General features: G+C 35.6%; 1 protein-coding gene across 5 annotated transcripts in view; it reads right to left on the reverse strand.

Annotated features, from left to right (window-relative positions):
• The window catches only part of GK (glycerol kinase), a 37,850-nt gene that overhangs the window by 6,433 nt on the left and 15,765 nt on the right, over positions 1-15,652 (reverse strand). For all 5 annotated transcript variants that reach the window (XR_012778366.1, XM_075520845.1, XM_075520854.1 and 2 more), the window contains exons 10-18: positions 15,413-15,480; positions 13,807-13,849; positions 13,038-13,118; positions 11,052-11,130; positions 9,075-9,171; positions 7,332-7,416; positions 3,811-3,931; positions 1,875-2,018; positions 801-881 (exon numbers count right to left, since the gene is read on the reverse strand). Coding sequence is in view for 4 of the 5 variants with exons in the window: in XM_075520845.1 (XP_075376960.1) it covers positions 801-881; positions 1,875-2,018; positions 3,811-3,931; positions 7,332-7,416; positions 9,075-9,171; positions 11,052-11,130; positions 13,038-13,118; positions 13,807-13,849; positions 15,413-15,480 (799 nt within the window). In the remaining variant the exon portion in view is untranslated. The remainder of the gene's footprint in view (positions 1-800; positions 882-1,874; positions 2,019-3,810; positions 3,932-7,331; positions 7,417-9,074; positions 9,172-11,051; positions 11,131-13,037; positions 13,119-13,806; positions 13,850-15,412; positions 15,481-15,652) is intronic.

Consider the following 15,652-nt stretch of genomic DNA (forward strand, 5'->3'; position numbering starts at 1 on the left):
GATTCTTTACTTAATTCTTTTCATTCTAATAGTTCTTCCCTCAAAAGGGAAATGAAATGAAGATAAAGCCTATAAATGATGTGCTGTAGGACGATTCAGGACTAAAAACTTATCCTGAAATACTGCTGAAATATAAATTCAAATTATAGATCACAGAAGACTGCAGGTTTTATTTAATTCAAACCTGACAGATGAAAAAGCCCTCTACTTCAAAAGAAAGATCTTGTTCAGTCCCTCAAAAGTGTTTGTATATTCTCTGTGTGTGATCAATAAGTCTATGCAATTCTTCACTTTATGATAACTTCTTGCTCTTAGCCCTTGTGGGTCAAAGAGATGTTGATGTGGCTATCAATCCCTCCTTCTTATACAGCAAATAATAAAGGCAAGATATAACAAGAAAAATCACAGGATGAAACTTTTATCCTTTGTAACATGAGGTTATATATAAGAAAGTTTATGAAATCCCTGCACTGTCTTAGAATTGTGCTGTATCTCTTCTTCTAGGTAAGATTTTTTTTGTTTTGTAAACCAATGCTATTCTGCAAAACCTGCAGTTAGTCTTGATCTCATGTCCTCTGTTTTTAGAGCCCTACAAGATATTGCTTGTGCCCTCCTTTCAAGAGGAAGACCTATCTATTTATTTTCCTGCTTTGTTTCCACAGTGGTTTTAAGTAATAATTTTTAAATCATTGGAATAGTCCAGAGATGGTATGAACAGAGAAGTTCACCAAACTCAAGATTAACTACCTAGGCTAACTGGCTAATTAATAATACTTGACTTGCATTAATTTCTGGTTTACCATTTGAAGGAGCTTCAGATGTCTCCCAGTCCATAGATTTCATCACAGCTTTCTTCCATCTGGCATAGCGAGATTCACTTTCTGAAATTGAGAAATCGGCAAACAGAAAAGCATCTCAATGCATATGAATACAACTGCAAGTATTTAAGAAGCAAAGACTACAATATTAGCTTTCCACTCTTTTGCACAGTCTAGTTTGTCGGCACAGAACAAGTATTATAAAATGCTGTTTTGAATAACAAAAAAAACCAAACCCCAAAACAAAACAATCCCAAACCCCACAGTTATGCACAGTAACGATAAATAAACCTTAAAAACAATTTTCTGCATGTTCACCAGTAAGATTTACAAGTAGGACAAAAGAAAGCAATTGTTATTCATGTAGAAGCCCTTCAGTGTTGAAAATACTGTCTTGAAGTAGGGATTATAGCAGTAATTATAATCAAAATGGTAAGAGAAAATTCTGTACCAAAAATTATGAAATAATTGAAAAGAAAAAAATGCATTTGTCTTGCACATGGATTAATTATGTCAAGTACATGCTTTCCATCTCTAGAAGCACTTAAGAACTGATGAAAAAGATAGTTAGCTAAAAAACAATGATTAATGTAGGCTTTTTAAAGGCAATAGAAAAGTGTCCCAAAAACAGTCTGTCCTTTCTACATCTGTGAAAACTCACAAATGCACAGGAGCTTTAGGAGACATCTTTCTCAGTAAAAACCTTTCAAGATTTCTTTGATTCTACTTGCTATAAATCAAAAGCTACTAACTGCAAAGCCCAGTGCCAAGCTTCTTTCAAAAAGAAGAAAGAAAATAACCCCACATATTCCTCTGTGGAGTTATGTTGTTTTAACCATTTTCCAATCTTGCTAGTCAATAAATGGACAAAACAGCAAGTGAAATGCACTTTTCTCTAAACCAAACACTACAAAGCTGATCTTCAACATTTGTGAGGATATTCATATACAGCTGTTTTTGTATCAGTATGTTAGACTGCAACAAAGAAAAAAACCCGATCTGTTGGACATAAAATATTAAGCTTGCAACTTCTTAGATAATATGAAAGGGTTTTACCCTCTGGGTTGATCTGTGGTTCAAATCGTTCACATGTCACTGCTGTCAAATCTCCAGGATTCAGACTCCAAATTCCAACTCCTTCTGCAGCTCCTGCTGCCATAGCAGCTCCTAGAGCTGTTGTTTCAGGCATTGATGGCTTCACTGAAGTAAATCACAGAGAAGGCCATGATGATTTTTAATGAAAGTCACCTTGATGACATCAGAACTAAAGATTTACATATATATCTAGAATGATATATATTTTCTACAACTGCTATATGCTTCCTTTAAGTTTACCAACTGCAAACCTCATTTTATTGCCATTCACACAGTTATGAGGCTAACTTCACCTATAAGTTGTCCAAGTCTTTGAAATATCTCAGATCACTACTTCCTTCAAGACTGAATCATGCAATTGCCCATTTTCATACCATGTGCAGGGCTGCTGACCTCGACCATCAGTTTCCTTAGAGTACTCCTGTTAATACCATACTATTTTATTCCCTTCTCCCTCCCTCCTCAAAGCAGTGATCAGTGGCTGTTATCAGTTTTGTTCCCATGCTCCAGATATTCTGTTATTAAAAGCATTTATATTTAGAAAAAGCATCTTAAAAGAGGCTACCCACCTGTACTTCTAGCTCGTTTGCCTTCCACAGACACTGTAGAAGACCATCCCACCCCCAAGATGTCAATGGTAAATCTGTTCCATTAAGTCTAGAACTGCCTGCTTCTCTGCTTCAGGCAGAGGATCCTTTAAAATCTGATTTTATTGATCATATCCTTTCATCTGCTAACTATGCATCTGCACTGATAGTATAAGCCTTGTGTATTATGTATTATTAAATGCAAGCTATAATATTTCTAGAGATAAAAACTTTCCACTGAAGTGTCTCACATTTCTGCATAAGAGACATCACGATGTGTTTCTAAATGGTTTTCTAGAAGCTGCATATTAGGCAAGATTATTACATTTATGCAGCAAATTACCAGTCTTCAGTATAGATGAAGATGTATAATATCCTGATGTTACTCAGTGACACACTGCATCCTTAACAATGCTAATGTATAGCTTATAATATTCGGCAACTTGGGATCTGCTACAGGTGTTAAAACATGTCTTCAGAAAGATGCTCCCTTTTCACTGACACTGAAATGCTCCAGGTTTCAAGTGAGGTCTTTAAAGAGCTTTAGTGTATTGAAACACATCCTTCAAAAGCTAAAAAAACTTTTTATTATTCTAGGGCGCGTCTGTGAAAGAAGTGTTAGATGATCATTTCTAAAATGGCTGCATTGCTCTTGGATCAGAATAATGGTATTGTAAACTTTCATTTGCCTCAGAGAGGAACAACCCCATTTGGGTTTGTATTTCGTATTACGCGTGCCAAGAAAACTGGTTGCAAGATTCCCACTTTTGTTGCAACCTCTATTCCCTTCTTCGTTGCTGCTGTGGGAGAAAACAGAATGGACAATGTGTTTTGTGGGTCTTCTTTTACATTGTAAGAAATCAAAGGTTTGTGCAGGCAAAGGGAATAGAAAAAAGGGTATTTGCTATTTGCTGAAATGCAAGAGCAAAACACAAGCAGTGGAGGTGCAAAGTTCTGATTTATCTCTGAGCGAGATTCTCAGGGCCACCATGTTGCAGGAGAGCGTTACTTTCACTGATTTTAAAATTGTTAGATGTGTAGAAATTGATACGACAACTTTAAAGTTCAATACCATCATAGTGCTGTAATATTTCAACACAAGAAATAAGTCAGTGATTCTCTATGAAAGTGAATCTCAAAACTGGATGCAAGATCTAAAAACTTTTTCTGAAAAAAAACCCAGCATTCTCAAGCAGTAGCAAAAGACCAGCAACAACAAAGCAAGTCATCAAATTTGCCCTCATCAGCCATTACAAACCAATGTCGTTTTCAGCTTTAAAAAGAAAATAGGAATTGTAATTTCATCTTACCTACTGGAATACAGAGAATGTCTGATTGGAGTTGCATGAGGACTTTGTTATTGGTCATTCCTCCGTCTACTTGTAACTGATTTAGTGGTATCCCACAGTCCTTGTTCATGGCATCTAAAATCTTAAGTAAGAGTAATATATGTTATGATTTAATTGCAGAGAAATCCATTATACCCTCTGAGTGTAAAATACTGATAATTCAGCATTTGCTAAAAAGTGTTAAGTGGATAATTCCCCTCACTTATATATCAAGAGGGCACAACAGAGGCAGTGACAATACAGTTTTATTTAATATACAGCAAATGCATTCTATTTCTTACAGAAATCCTAGTGTAGGAGATGTTTCTCCTCTGATGCTCTATATCTAGCCTATGTGTTGCTTATATGGTCTGAGAAGAAGAATTTTGAAGAAAAGCTGATGACAGCTACATTTATCAAAGCTAACAAAGGAAAAAATAATACTAAATGGAGTCCTTTAGCTGATTACAGTTTGTCTAGATACTTTCTCTAATTTGATGCATTAAAGAATCAAAAAATTAAAACATTTGAACTGGCAATCTGGAAGACACTTCAACAGGAAGTGCTGAACGTTGAACTGTTTTGAAAGAGCAGCCTCTTGAAATATTTTCAATTATTTGTTGAAAATTAAGAATTTTACATTACATGAGATAGACTGCAAAAATAAACTGTTAGTGTAATTTTTTATAAAATTATGTTTCCTTCTTTTGGGAACAGTGGATAGCTGAAAATAAATGAAAAGTGTTAAAGTGTTTGCAAGGGATAATTAACTAAGAGTGAAGTATTTAATTCACTGATACCTATCAATATGCTTTTTAGAGCGTTTCCTAAAAATGTAAGATTTGCCTCAAACCTTAGCTACTGGTAACACCACGGCATTATCATACAAGCACCACAATGCAGAATAATGGTTTTTCTAGGGTTTTGTAAAAGCAGCCAATTAAATGTCTCATTTACATTTTTTAAGGTTAGAGCATAATTTTTGTTGACAAAGTTAAGCTTTAACTAGTGCAGAATGATTTTCTCTTTGTAATTTTTCAATTTATTTGAATAAAAAAGAGGTGTGTTTTTCTCAGCTTTAAATGACAAAGGAACATAGACCACAAAGACCAAAACTACAACGCATTCTGTGCTGTTCTGTAGTTCACAAAGTACCCAGTTATACAATCTTTATGGGGAAAAGTCAACATGTTTTTTAAAAAAGAACAAAAAAAAATGTAGGTTTGTAAGGTAGTAAAAACTATATGGAGATGAGTTGTCCAGTAGATTCTACCCATTCCCAGAAAGTAAGTTAGCAAGGTCCCTTACCAGAAAATCTTTAAAGGAACTAAAAGAACTGCCACAGGATAAATAACGGTTAAAAATTAGAAGGTAAAAGTAAAAGCCCAGTTTTCATGGTGGCAGCACCTGTCCATGGGCCTGCTGTTCAATACATTAGAAATAACCTGGAAAAGAGGATTCATAGCACAGTAGCAAAGTTTGCTGGCAGCACTAAGCTAGTACTGCTCCCCACCACTTATTTCCTTCACATGTATCACTTTACATTTGTTTATGCTGATTTCATCTGCCTTTTTTACCAGAACTTCAGAACTTCAGCAGTGCCTCATAATCTCAGCTTTACATACAGATACTGTTGGAGGCTCTGGCTTTGTTTACTGTTGTGCAAGAGCATGTTAGATCATACTATGCACTCAGTAGAGATTAAAAAAAATGAAAAGAATGCTACAAATCAGGAAAGGATGAAGGAACAAAACAAATCATGATCATGCTGCTGCTATCTCTATTGTACTGAGGTTGGATGAAGAGCAAGGTATCCAAGTATGTAAGTTTTGTCTAATGACAGCATTGTACAGCTCTTAGAACTGAAAAATTGCTTATTTTTCCATAATGCTTTCTGGAAGAAAAAATGTAACAAGTGTCATCTGCCTGCACAAGGAAGGAGCTTTTTGGATAACAAGCAACAAAGACTTAGAAGGATTAGATGGCACAACAAAACAAGCAAAAACTCCAATGAACATGAAATTTGACATTTTTTCCTGAAGGATACAAAAGACTTCCATTTTAACTGGAATTAAAACAAAAGAACTTTTGTTTCTGACAGGACAGACCTAACAACGTATCTTTGAAAAATGTACATATATTTTATCTGTGTCACTAGGACTTAATCTGTTAATTTAAGTGTGTCCAGAGACCTAATCATTGTGATAAAAGCATATTGACTAAAGTATGAGAAAGTATTAGATCTGTTCAAACAGTTAACTTCACTCTCACTCAGTCTGAGAGCTTTATTCCCCTCCATCCTACTCCCAGCCACATGCCCTGTCTCTTGTTCTGACATTTGCTACGCTCCTCTGCGAGGCAGCTGAGGTCATTAATCCAGCAGAAAAATAGCCCAGCAAAAAGAGGGATAATTTTCTGCTGGAAAGTTCATTGAGCTGTCACATGAGAGCAAATGGATGGGAGGAGGGACAAGGAAAGAGAGGAGCAGACAACAAACTAGACCATCTGTTCAGTTCCCTGTAACTTTACCCTGACTTCTAGTATCAGAATTAGAGATATATGCTACTTCCAAGCTCCTTCACAACTTTCTGAGGACTCAGAGGCTGTTAGCATAGCTTCAAAAGCAGACACCTGGGTGAAATTTCTGGCTGTCTTTTTCCACATGAGTACTTCTTACTCTATTCTATGTCACTACAGAAACAGCAAGCTGTTTTCCTCCTCTCACACAGTTTTAGCTGGGTGTTATTTTAAAACTCAGTATGTTTAAATAACAGCAGTTTAAAAACATGCAATCGAATTAATGTTTGACTGTTACCCTTTGGGATCTAGGGATTGCATTTTCTCCTGTATTTGTATGGAACACAGGGAGCATAAATTGATAGGAGATGGTGATATAAAGATTCTAATGCTCAGGACATACTGGTATCAACCCCTTTGATTTGGTTGGAGGATTCATTTCTTCTGTGAGAATTTGGTTTGCTGTTGCAGAATGCCAGCTAAGGCAATACAAGATGTCATGGACCTGAAATGAATCCAGATTTCCCTTGGTATGTTTGCTGCTGTCTTTCTTTAACTCACTTTTGTTCTTGTGTACTGAAAGTCACATAAGCCATCTCCATCACAGCAGACAATATAAAAGGTAGTCTCCTATATTGTAGAACTAATGCAACTTTTTAGTTATGGCACTGGCCTTGTCATTTTAATGTTTCTATGTTCTGCCTCTCAAAATATTCACAAAATATGTTCACCTCATTTTAAGCACTGATGAAAAGCAGGATTGCCAACCCAAAACAATGTACCATCCAACCAGATCATTGTAGCTAAGTCCACAGGAACAATTTTTCAACATTAGCACCACATAAAGAGAAGAATAGCATCCAAGTACAATATAAAGCATATGATTAATCCTCATTAAATCTTTTCAATCCTCTCTCTTCCTGAAGAGCTACAGTCCCTGTTATCATACTAATTTACAGTGAATTAAGGACCCAATTTGCCTTTACCTCTCGTGTTTGAAAGCAGACCGCTTCTAATGCAGCAAAGGCGATGTGGTTTTTATTTGTAAACTGAGTAAGGCCACAGATAATACTGTTGAAGAGAAAAAAAACCCCAACAGTTAGGACATACTTCTTTACCAGACACACCCCGTTACTTCAGACATAGGCTTCTAATCAAAACTCATTCAGTTCCATTGTATGAGGACTGCTTTTTAATATTAAAAAGCTTGTTTCTATTTAATCTAAACTCTCTCATCCATGTTTTCCTGACAAACATACTTTCAGTGTCCCATCAATACAACTGCCATTAATTAAAATTTTATTGCCAATCTGCATGAAAATGGGTGCATATTCACCTCACAACCCCCACCCCCCCAATTCTAGTCTTCCTTTAAGAAAAGGACATGTATGATTGAGGCTGATTTTTCTTTAGAAAATAATATCATCTATCACTAAAATGGCTTTCAGTTCTAAGGAAAAGCCCAGCTGGGTCAGTGCTGTGCTCTAAATGCTTAAAATTGTTTTCAGATCTATTCTGATCATTAGTTGCTTCTGCACCTTCAAAGAGCTTTTTGGATATGGAAATTATGCTACATCTAACCATGAGTAAGCTGAATTCTGTCAATGTATTCTGAACTGCAGAGCATATAATCATCCTTTTATTCTATTTCAACAGCTGAGGAATAGTAGCGTACCACACAGAAATGCTGCTATATTTGGTGCTGGATACATGCAAGTTCAAAGATATTAAAGGACATTTTTAGTTGTTGCCATTCCAAAGATCCCCTTTTAACGGTTAAAAAGTTAAGCACTGTGATCTGAAAAACTGAAAAACATCTAACTCAGAGATTTTTTTCTTCCTTACGTACAAAAAGCATCTAAATTCTAAAGATGCAACTACTTGAAACCTTGAGAACTAGATATTCTTTAAGATTTCTTTTTTCACTTTAGGAAAGTTATTTTATATTTAAATTTGTTATGCTTCTGTGACTCCCATGGCATGTTGTGATTCCAGCAACAGTAGGCAAGCTCACAATAGCAGAAGAGACAAATAGAAGGTTATTTTTTGAACTAGTAGTTCTAACTAGCACCAGCTAGTTAAGTCTTAACAACCAGGAAAGGGACTGGAAGGAGAGAATACTGTTCAATAGACTGGAAAGAAAGTTGGACATAAGGGGAAGGAGAGGGAGAAGTGGGGAGGAATTAAGTAGCCTGTATCATTTGTGATAGTGAATGCAGCAGCCATGGGAAACTGAGCTCAGAAAAATTAATCAGCACTAAATTCTTCACTTTCTACTTTCATTGCCTGACAGCTCACAGGTATGCAGACCTTTTCTTTCTCTTTAGTGAGATGAAAATCCTTTCAGAACCAGAAATGTGTGAAGAAAAAAAGCTGGCCCCGTTAGTGGTAAGAATGATAGAACTATATTGTACTTGTCCTCTGAAATGCACAACCCAGCCCAAATGTTTTCCCTGCTCCCCTCTTCCTTTTTTTGGGAGGAGGGAGGGAGAGGAGGGTGAGTAGCTGAGCTAGCTAATCCTTCTTTTTCTCCCAGTAGCGGTTGCTGTTTCAAACAGATTAAATACAAAAGAGAAACACAGTAGTTGCTTGAAGATACCACAGAGAATGATGTATCAGACACATCAAAGGAACAAAAAGAACAATTTCACATACCTGGAAGGACTAGTGATAGTATTTGTAAAATCATTAAATCTCCCTGAAAATGGAGTATTTAGTCAGATCCTTACCCCCTTGCACTGGGTTCCCAGTATGGTGCATACAGTCCTGAAAACGCTGGCACAAAGTAGCAGCCATAAGAAGTCCCCACTTCCGCAGCCAGTTTTTCTAATGCACACACACAAACAATCTTCACTCAGCTTTTCAAAACTGTACCAACACTTAAATAAGACACTTAAAGGTGTTATTATTTAAATAGGGAAAATATTCAGAATACACTAGGCAGCTACAAAAATAATCAAGCCACATACAATTAGAAAATACAACTAACTCTGGCACTCCGCTCCTCATTAACTAGTTGTCCATTTGCAACAAAATGAATGGAAGATGGGGCATAGGGCGTTGTGGGAAATGTAAAATATAAAAATCAAAACCAAAAACCAAAATTGTGTACTCAATATCCTGACCTAGATTCTGTGAGGTTTTCAAAGGGTATCCTGTGGGTAAAGAATGCCACCTTCAAAGCAGTCCAAAAGGTCACACTTTACTTGCATTTAAGTCAAGGCAAGCAAGTGAAACTGGATCAAGACCAAAGGGAGTTAAGAACTAAATTCCCATTAATTTCAAATGGATTTAGAGTTCTAAATTCTCAGCTTATGTATATAATCACAAGGCCAGCTACAAGGAAATCTGAAGTTTCTTAATATCAGAGTAATAACTTTGGATATCTGAACTCCCCAATATTAAAATATTTGTAATTTTAAAAATTATATTAAAACATCTAGAACTGCCAAGGAAGTAATGCTAATGTGCAGCTCCTTCCTATAACAAGAAAGTATTTTTTTTCTGCTTTTGTAAATTTCTTCTGTTTGCATTGATCAGAGAAGTATAGCAATAGAGAAAAGAGGTAGGAAAACTTATTCAAAAATCTTTTTAAAATAATGCTTTCATACAGACTCCACTGAAAAAAAGGAGTGAAGGCAGAAGGAAGAAGGAAGGACATGTTCAGGGAAACAGGAAGAGATGAAGTCTCACATGTCTTTAACAGCACTGACAAGATTAAAGTTCTTGAAACTCAAACCTTCCAAAGGTATAGTCAAACTTTTGAAGCCAACAGGTACTGTAGTGTTTCAACAGCTGACTAATTCACGTGACAGTAGTTTATATTCTTCTGTATGATCTCTGAAGCTTTCTTACAGAAAAACAGACTGTTGTTTTAAGTTTTTGCTTAGTCTTTGAAGTTTTACATAAAATTTGAATTCTAAATTTTTCCACCTTTGAGTAAGATATCAAATTATTTAAAATATGTAATGAATTGCTTTTTAATCCTAAATCTCATTAAATCAGTCACTTTCAAACTGTTACACTTGCATGCTTCCAACATTTTCTCCTTTTTCAAAGTCTGATATATTCCTAGTTTCTATGTCACACACCAGCTTGTTTCAGTTCAGCTCACGCAGAAACCATCAGCTACCCAAATACTAAAGGATTACTGTATTCTTAGCCAAAATGGATTACCATCCTCCACAATTCCTTTAAGAGGCAGCTTTGCAAACTGAGGGCCCTAACTCAGTGGATATGAAGCCTTCTACATAAATTGTTGCATATGTAGGGCCTCAGGTTCTCATATTTATGACAGGAATTAATATGTAGGTTTAGGATCAAATATGCTCTAGATTCTGTAATAGAGACTTAAATACTCTTGGCTCTGGAAAAATTCAATATTGTATGAAACGAGGAAACACACTGTAAGTATAGTATCTCCCTGAATATCTGCTTGCTAAGAAAACTACTAAAAAGTACAGACTTCAATAGAACAAAGCTGACAAAGGGTTTCAAAGACTGCATTGATACGCTGTATGAAATACATATACCAATGAACTGTGATTTCATGGATGCAAAACAAATTGTTCAAACACAGCAAAATATATGCATCTTCCAGCTTTTCTTTACTTGAATATTTTGAGCTTTCATTCAACATTAGAGACATCAAGACATCAGAAAAGAAAAGTTAAAAAACTGAACAGCTCCAAATTGTGAATACTCACCAACTTCCTGTGAAGTCTTAACGATACCTAGATTGTCCCTTAGCCAACGAACAACAGCACCAGCTATTGCAACAGATCCCTGAAGGAAACAAAATCACTACAACGTTAGGAGACAAAAACTGGTAGCTTTGTGTTCCTTTTTACAAGACTGGAGAGGAGGGGTAGCTGCGGCCTCTAATTGCAGGTTGACAGCCACAGCTTAAAGCACTCCCAAGAATGCTCACAAACAAACCACAGGTTTCTTGGCAGCTGGAGACTGACATGTAAAAATGGCAGCCTGTTACGCAGGCTCCATGTAGAAAAGGTGCATATTGCACGATTTTTTCCATGGAGGGGTTACCATGACATTTCCTAAGCAGTCTTCTTGTCTTTAATTTAGTCATGAGGTCCAGTTGCCTCAGCCTTCTTTTTCTGAGAAATTAAGATTTTTATGCTTTGATTTAAAAAAACAGGACTTATTATGTCTGGAGTCTAAATACAAATGCCCAGACAGACAGAAAATTTAGGCACCTGCATCTGCCAGCAAAATTCCTCTGTTGCCTCAGTAAATGGCCCTGAATGGCTCCATCATATCATAGATGAATGGCATGGCTCCCATCTCACTCCAAAGTCCAAATGGACTTCTCTACAATACAGTCTCAAGTCTACTAGATTAAGCTTCAAGGAAAACAGGAGCAGCGTTATATTTTCATTCAAAGCCATTGCTAGAAGGAACAGGGTGTTTTCTAACCATCTAGCTATTACAGTTACAAGATATGGGTTTGATTAAAAGAAAAGGCTGAATCCACATTTCTTGCCTCTCTAGAAAGTGTCTCAACCAGCAGATTGTAGATGATTCTAGCATGGATACAGGAGAAAGAACACTTAATATCTTCTGTTGATGCCATTTCTTCAGACAATATTGTTAAAGACTTGGAGATGAGGAAGAAGCAAAGTATACATGCACGTGTTTCATCATGCAGAAATATAAATCACTCTCAAGACAGTTCCAGTTTATTTAAAAATAAAACAAGTACCTCACATGCACAAAATGAAAACCCCAAAGTTTGCCAGAACATGGCAAATGCAAGATTAACTTTCCTTAGGGAAGGAAAAGGAAATGAACACAGCCTCCCCCATCCTAGTAAAGTACTGTAAGCTACAAACTATTCTCCCAGCAAAGAAAATCCTGTGTGTTGTCTTTGTCTGTTTCACATGGAAAACATAGGCTCTCTACAAAAGCTCAATGGCAGCAGAGAATTCAGTATGCGTGTTTTGAGAACAACTATTAGATCAAGCCCACTAAGCAACATAGATGGAATAATAATCATTCTATTGAACCCAACGAAGCTTTGGTGCCAAATAGGTGCTCAGCTGATCTGTGCTTCAGAAGCAGAGCTTTAGAACAATGAATCCTGAAGTTATAGTAAAAATACAATTTTCTACAAAATTTGGATGTCCTCAGAGTTGTGTGGAGAACTGAGGAACTAAATTCTGGAAGTAGGCACCTAAGTCTTAGTAGGTAAAAAAAGCTCAATTGTTAGAGGATTCTTTTCCCAGAAATTTGATTCAGATTTTTAAAAGTTAGAAGTAAAATCCATTAGAATGAAATAAAAAACAAAGACATTCAGTCATGCCTTTTATTATGAGAGGATAACTGAAACACTTTTTTCCCTCTTTTTTAAATGTAATTTTAGTATAAAAATTTTTCTTTTTTATTTATTTATAACATTTATTAAAGATTTCAAAGACTGTGTAACAGAAAAAAAGTTTTAGCCATCATGCCCTGAAAATATAAATGATGCAATGTAGAAATATTTTTATTAGATTACATGATACAGATTGGAGATAGGGATAACCAAAACCACACATATGCCTTGAAGCACACAAGCTATAACACAAAGCTATTTTCATTTCCATGCAACTGAAGATTACATAAGGATACTAGAAAACAGAAGTAAACAAGAACACGTATCACTACAAGAAGGAAGAAATTACTATACTTACCTCTAGTGCATAACAAACAGGTTTGTCTCTGCCCAGTTTGTAAGCTATTGTGGTTAGAAGACCATGCTCAGAAAACACAGACTAAATGGGGAAAGGGGAAAGAAAAGGCAATGCATGAACAGAGGCAGAAAATATTTCAATAAATATATTCAAATGATAATAAACAAGAGACAAAATCTTCACTGGAAAAAAATTACATATGGAAAGTTTAAACAAAGTAAATTATCAGTCACTCTAAATAAGCACCTAAGATAGAACCCTCAGATCACTGGTGTTAATTCTTTTTTCCACAAGCTGCCTCAGATCTTTCCAGCCTCCTTATAGCAAAGAATTAGGGATCTTTAGAAGGAGATGTGAATGAGAAGGAAACCAAAGCTTTGCATTATTTATTCAACTACAACTACAAAGAAACAATGGGAGAAAATGAAGGGAAGAAATAAAATAGCCAAGACAAGGAGAAAAGCACGTGGTTAAGTAATGCAACACTCAGCACTTCTGGGTGAGGTTAAGAAATATATACAAGGAAAGAGCAAGAAACTTGCTATGGAAAGTTCTTTTTGGAAACGTAAGGAGCTAGGAAATGGAGTCTTACTGAAACACCTTGAACAAATTATTACTTTCTATTCTTTCAGATTCCAGTATGTACTTTTCCTTATCCCCAGCAATATAATTGTTGCTAATAATCTTAAGAAAGGCTAATATATAGTTGTACTCAAGAACTTAAATAAAGACTGTAAAAAAAAGTGAAAAACTAAAAAATGCAACTGACCTTCTGACCTGTATTGCAAAGCAAAAAACATCCTGTTCCATACCTAGCATGAAAGCAAAGGAAAGTTAAACCCAGGATCTTTAAAGGATAACCTGTTACTGTAATTCATAAATCTGACTCCCCTGTGGAGAAGCAAGACACCACTCTTTGCCCCTTGAAGGTTATGTTACCATTAACTGATGATAAAACCATCCTCAAAAAGTTGATTTAAATGCAGCCTGCAGCTGAAAAATCTAGTCCCACACATGTGTCTCTGGCTATTTCTTATATAATACTTGATCAAGTAGCAGATATGGCTGAAAACTAAGTGTCAATTCCTCATTGTGGCAGTGTTTACCTATTTCAATTTAAGTTGTTTATGAAAGCTACTTTATAAAATAAATATTTCACAATATTAAATTCAAGCTTTTAAAGGGGAAAATTTAAGAAACTTTGTTACTGTCCCAAAGAAGAGGGTTTCTTTAAACATACTAAGTTCAAAAATTTCTAAAAATGGCATGTTTCTCATATGAAGACCACATCACATCTATGTGTGCATACACACGCATATAAGGACACAGTTTAATAAAAGGAGTACAAAATCCTTATAATCCACTCTAACTTATTCTAAGGAATTATGAGTTCCCTACCTTTTTAATACCTTGAAAATTAATAGCTTAAAATAGTACTGAGAAAGTCTTCAGTTATATTTGGAGAGAAAAGGGATAAATCAGTAACACAAATAGGTGAAAAAAATCTCACTTTTACCTTTTGGTTTAGCTGTATTTTTTTCAAAAGGTCTCTTGTGTTATAAAAGTATTTCTTATAAAAATACTGTGTGACAATATTACTTAGAACCATGTTTGTTTTACTAAAATACAAGGCCACTATCCATTGAAGTTGTGTATAAATATAAAAGATAAAGTGAAGGTTAATTAGCAACAAGTATAGATTAATGTGTAATTAAATCTGTGAAAGTCCAATACTGTGTGTGTACCTACATGCTCAGTTAAGCACATGGTTGTAAATGGAACAGTAAGTCGTTTAAGCAGAGAGCTTTTCCTGAAATGAATGTTTGATTACACCAGTTGCCTGATTTAACTGATTGGCTATTTTAAACAAGGGACAGTAAGAGGCTGAGAAATATAAAAAAAAACAAATGTAAAATTCTCCACACTGAGCTAGACACAGAAGGAAAACTAAGCACTGCAGCTGAAATGAACCCTTCCCATCCAGCAATGCTGTGGGTTTTTTGTCATTCAAGTCTATGCAATCTAACTCACACGGCCTGTATTTGTTTAACTTCAGGTCACAATTTAAATGATATTGCAACTGTTTTAATCTGTGTTTTGGAGAATTTTAAAATGCAAAACCTCCTGCCACACAGACATATTTCCTCACAGTGACTTTGTTCCAAAATATAACTCACAAACCATGTAACTTTAATACCTTCACTATTTTATACAAAAGTCAGGACACTGTTTACTTTGTAGGTCAACACAGTCAAAAGGTAGAGCTGTAGTTATGCGGTAACTACAAAAGCATTTGGCAGTTAACTTGAAAGAGAACATAATACTAAATTCAAAACAGAACAGTGACGTACTGTTTATCTTTCATAATAACTTACGTATTTTTTGCCTGCCCATCTTGAAAACACATTTGGCCAACAAGAGCAGCAGACTGGTCACCCAAGCACTGAAAAGAGAGATTTTTTTTTAGCAAATGTCTGCACATGAATCACATGCATGAAAAAGGAACATGAACCGATGTATTTAACTATAATCTATTAGGAGCACGCAGGTAATTGAAAGTGAGGAAAAAATCTATAGAGACAACCTGTGCTTTTTACTACTCTTCCCTTCACAAG

Source organism: Mycteria americana, chromosome 1 (genome assembly GCF_035582795.1).
Source record: "Mycteria americana isolate JAX WOST 10 ecotype Jacksonville Zoo and Gardens chromosome 1, USCA_MyAme_1.0, whole genome shotgun sequence".
Lineage (NCBI taxonomy): Eukaryota > Metazoa > Chordata > Aves > Ciconiiformes > Ciconiidae > Mycteria > Mycteria americana.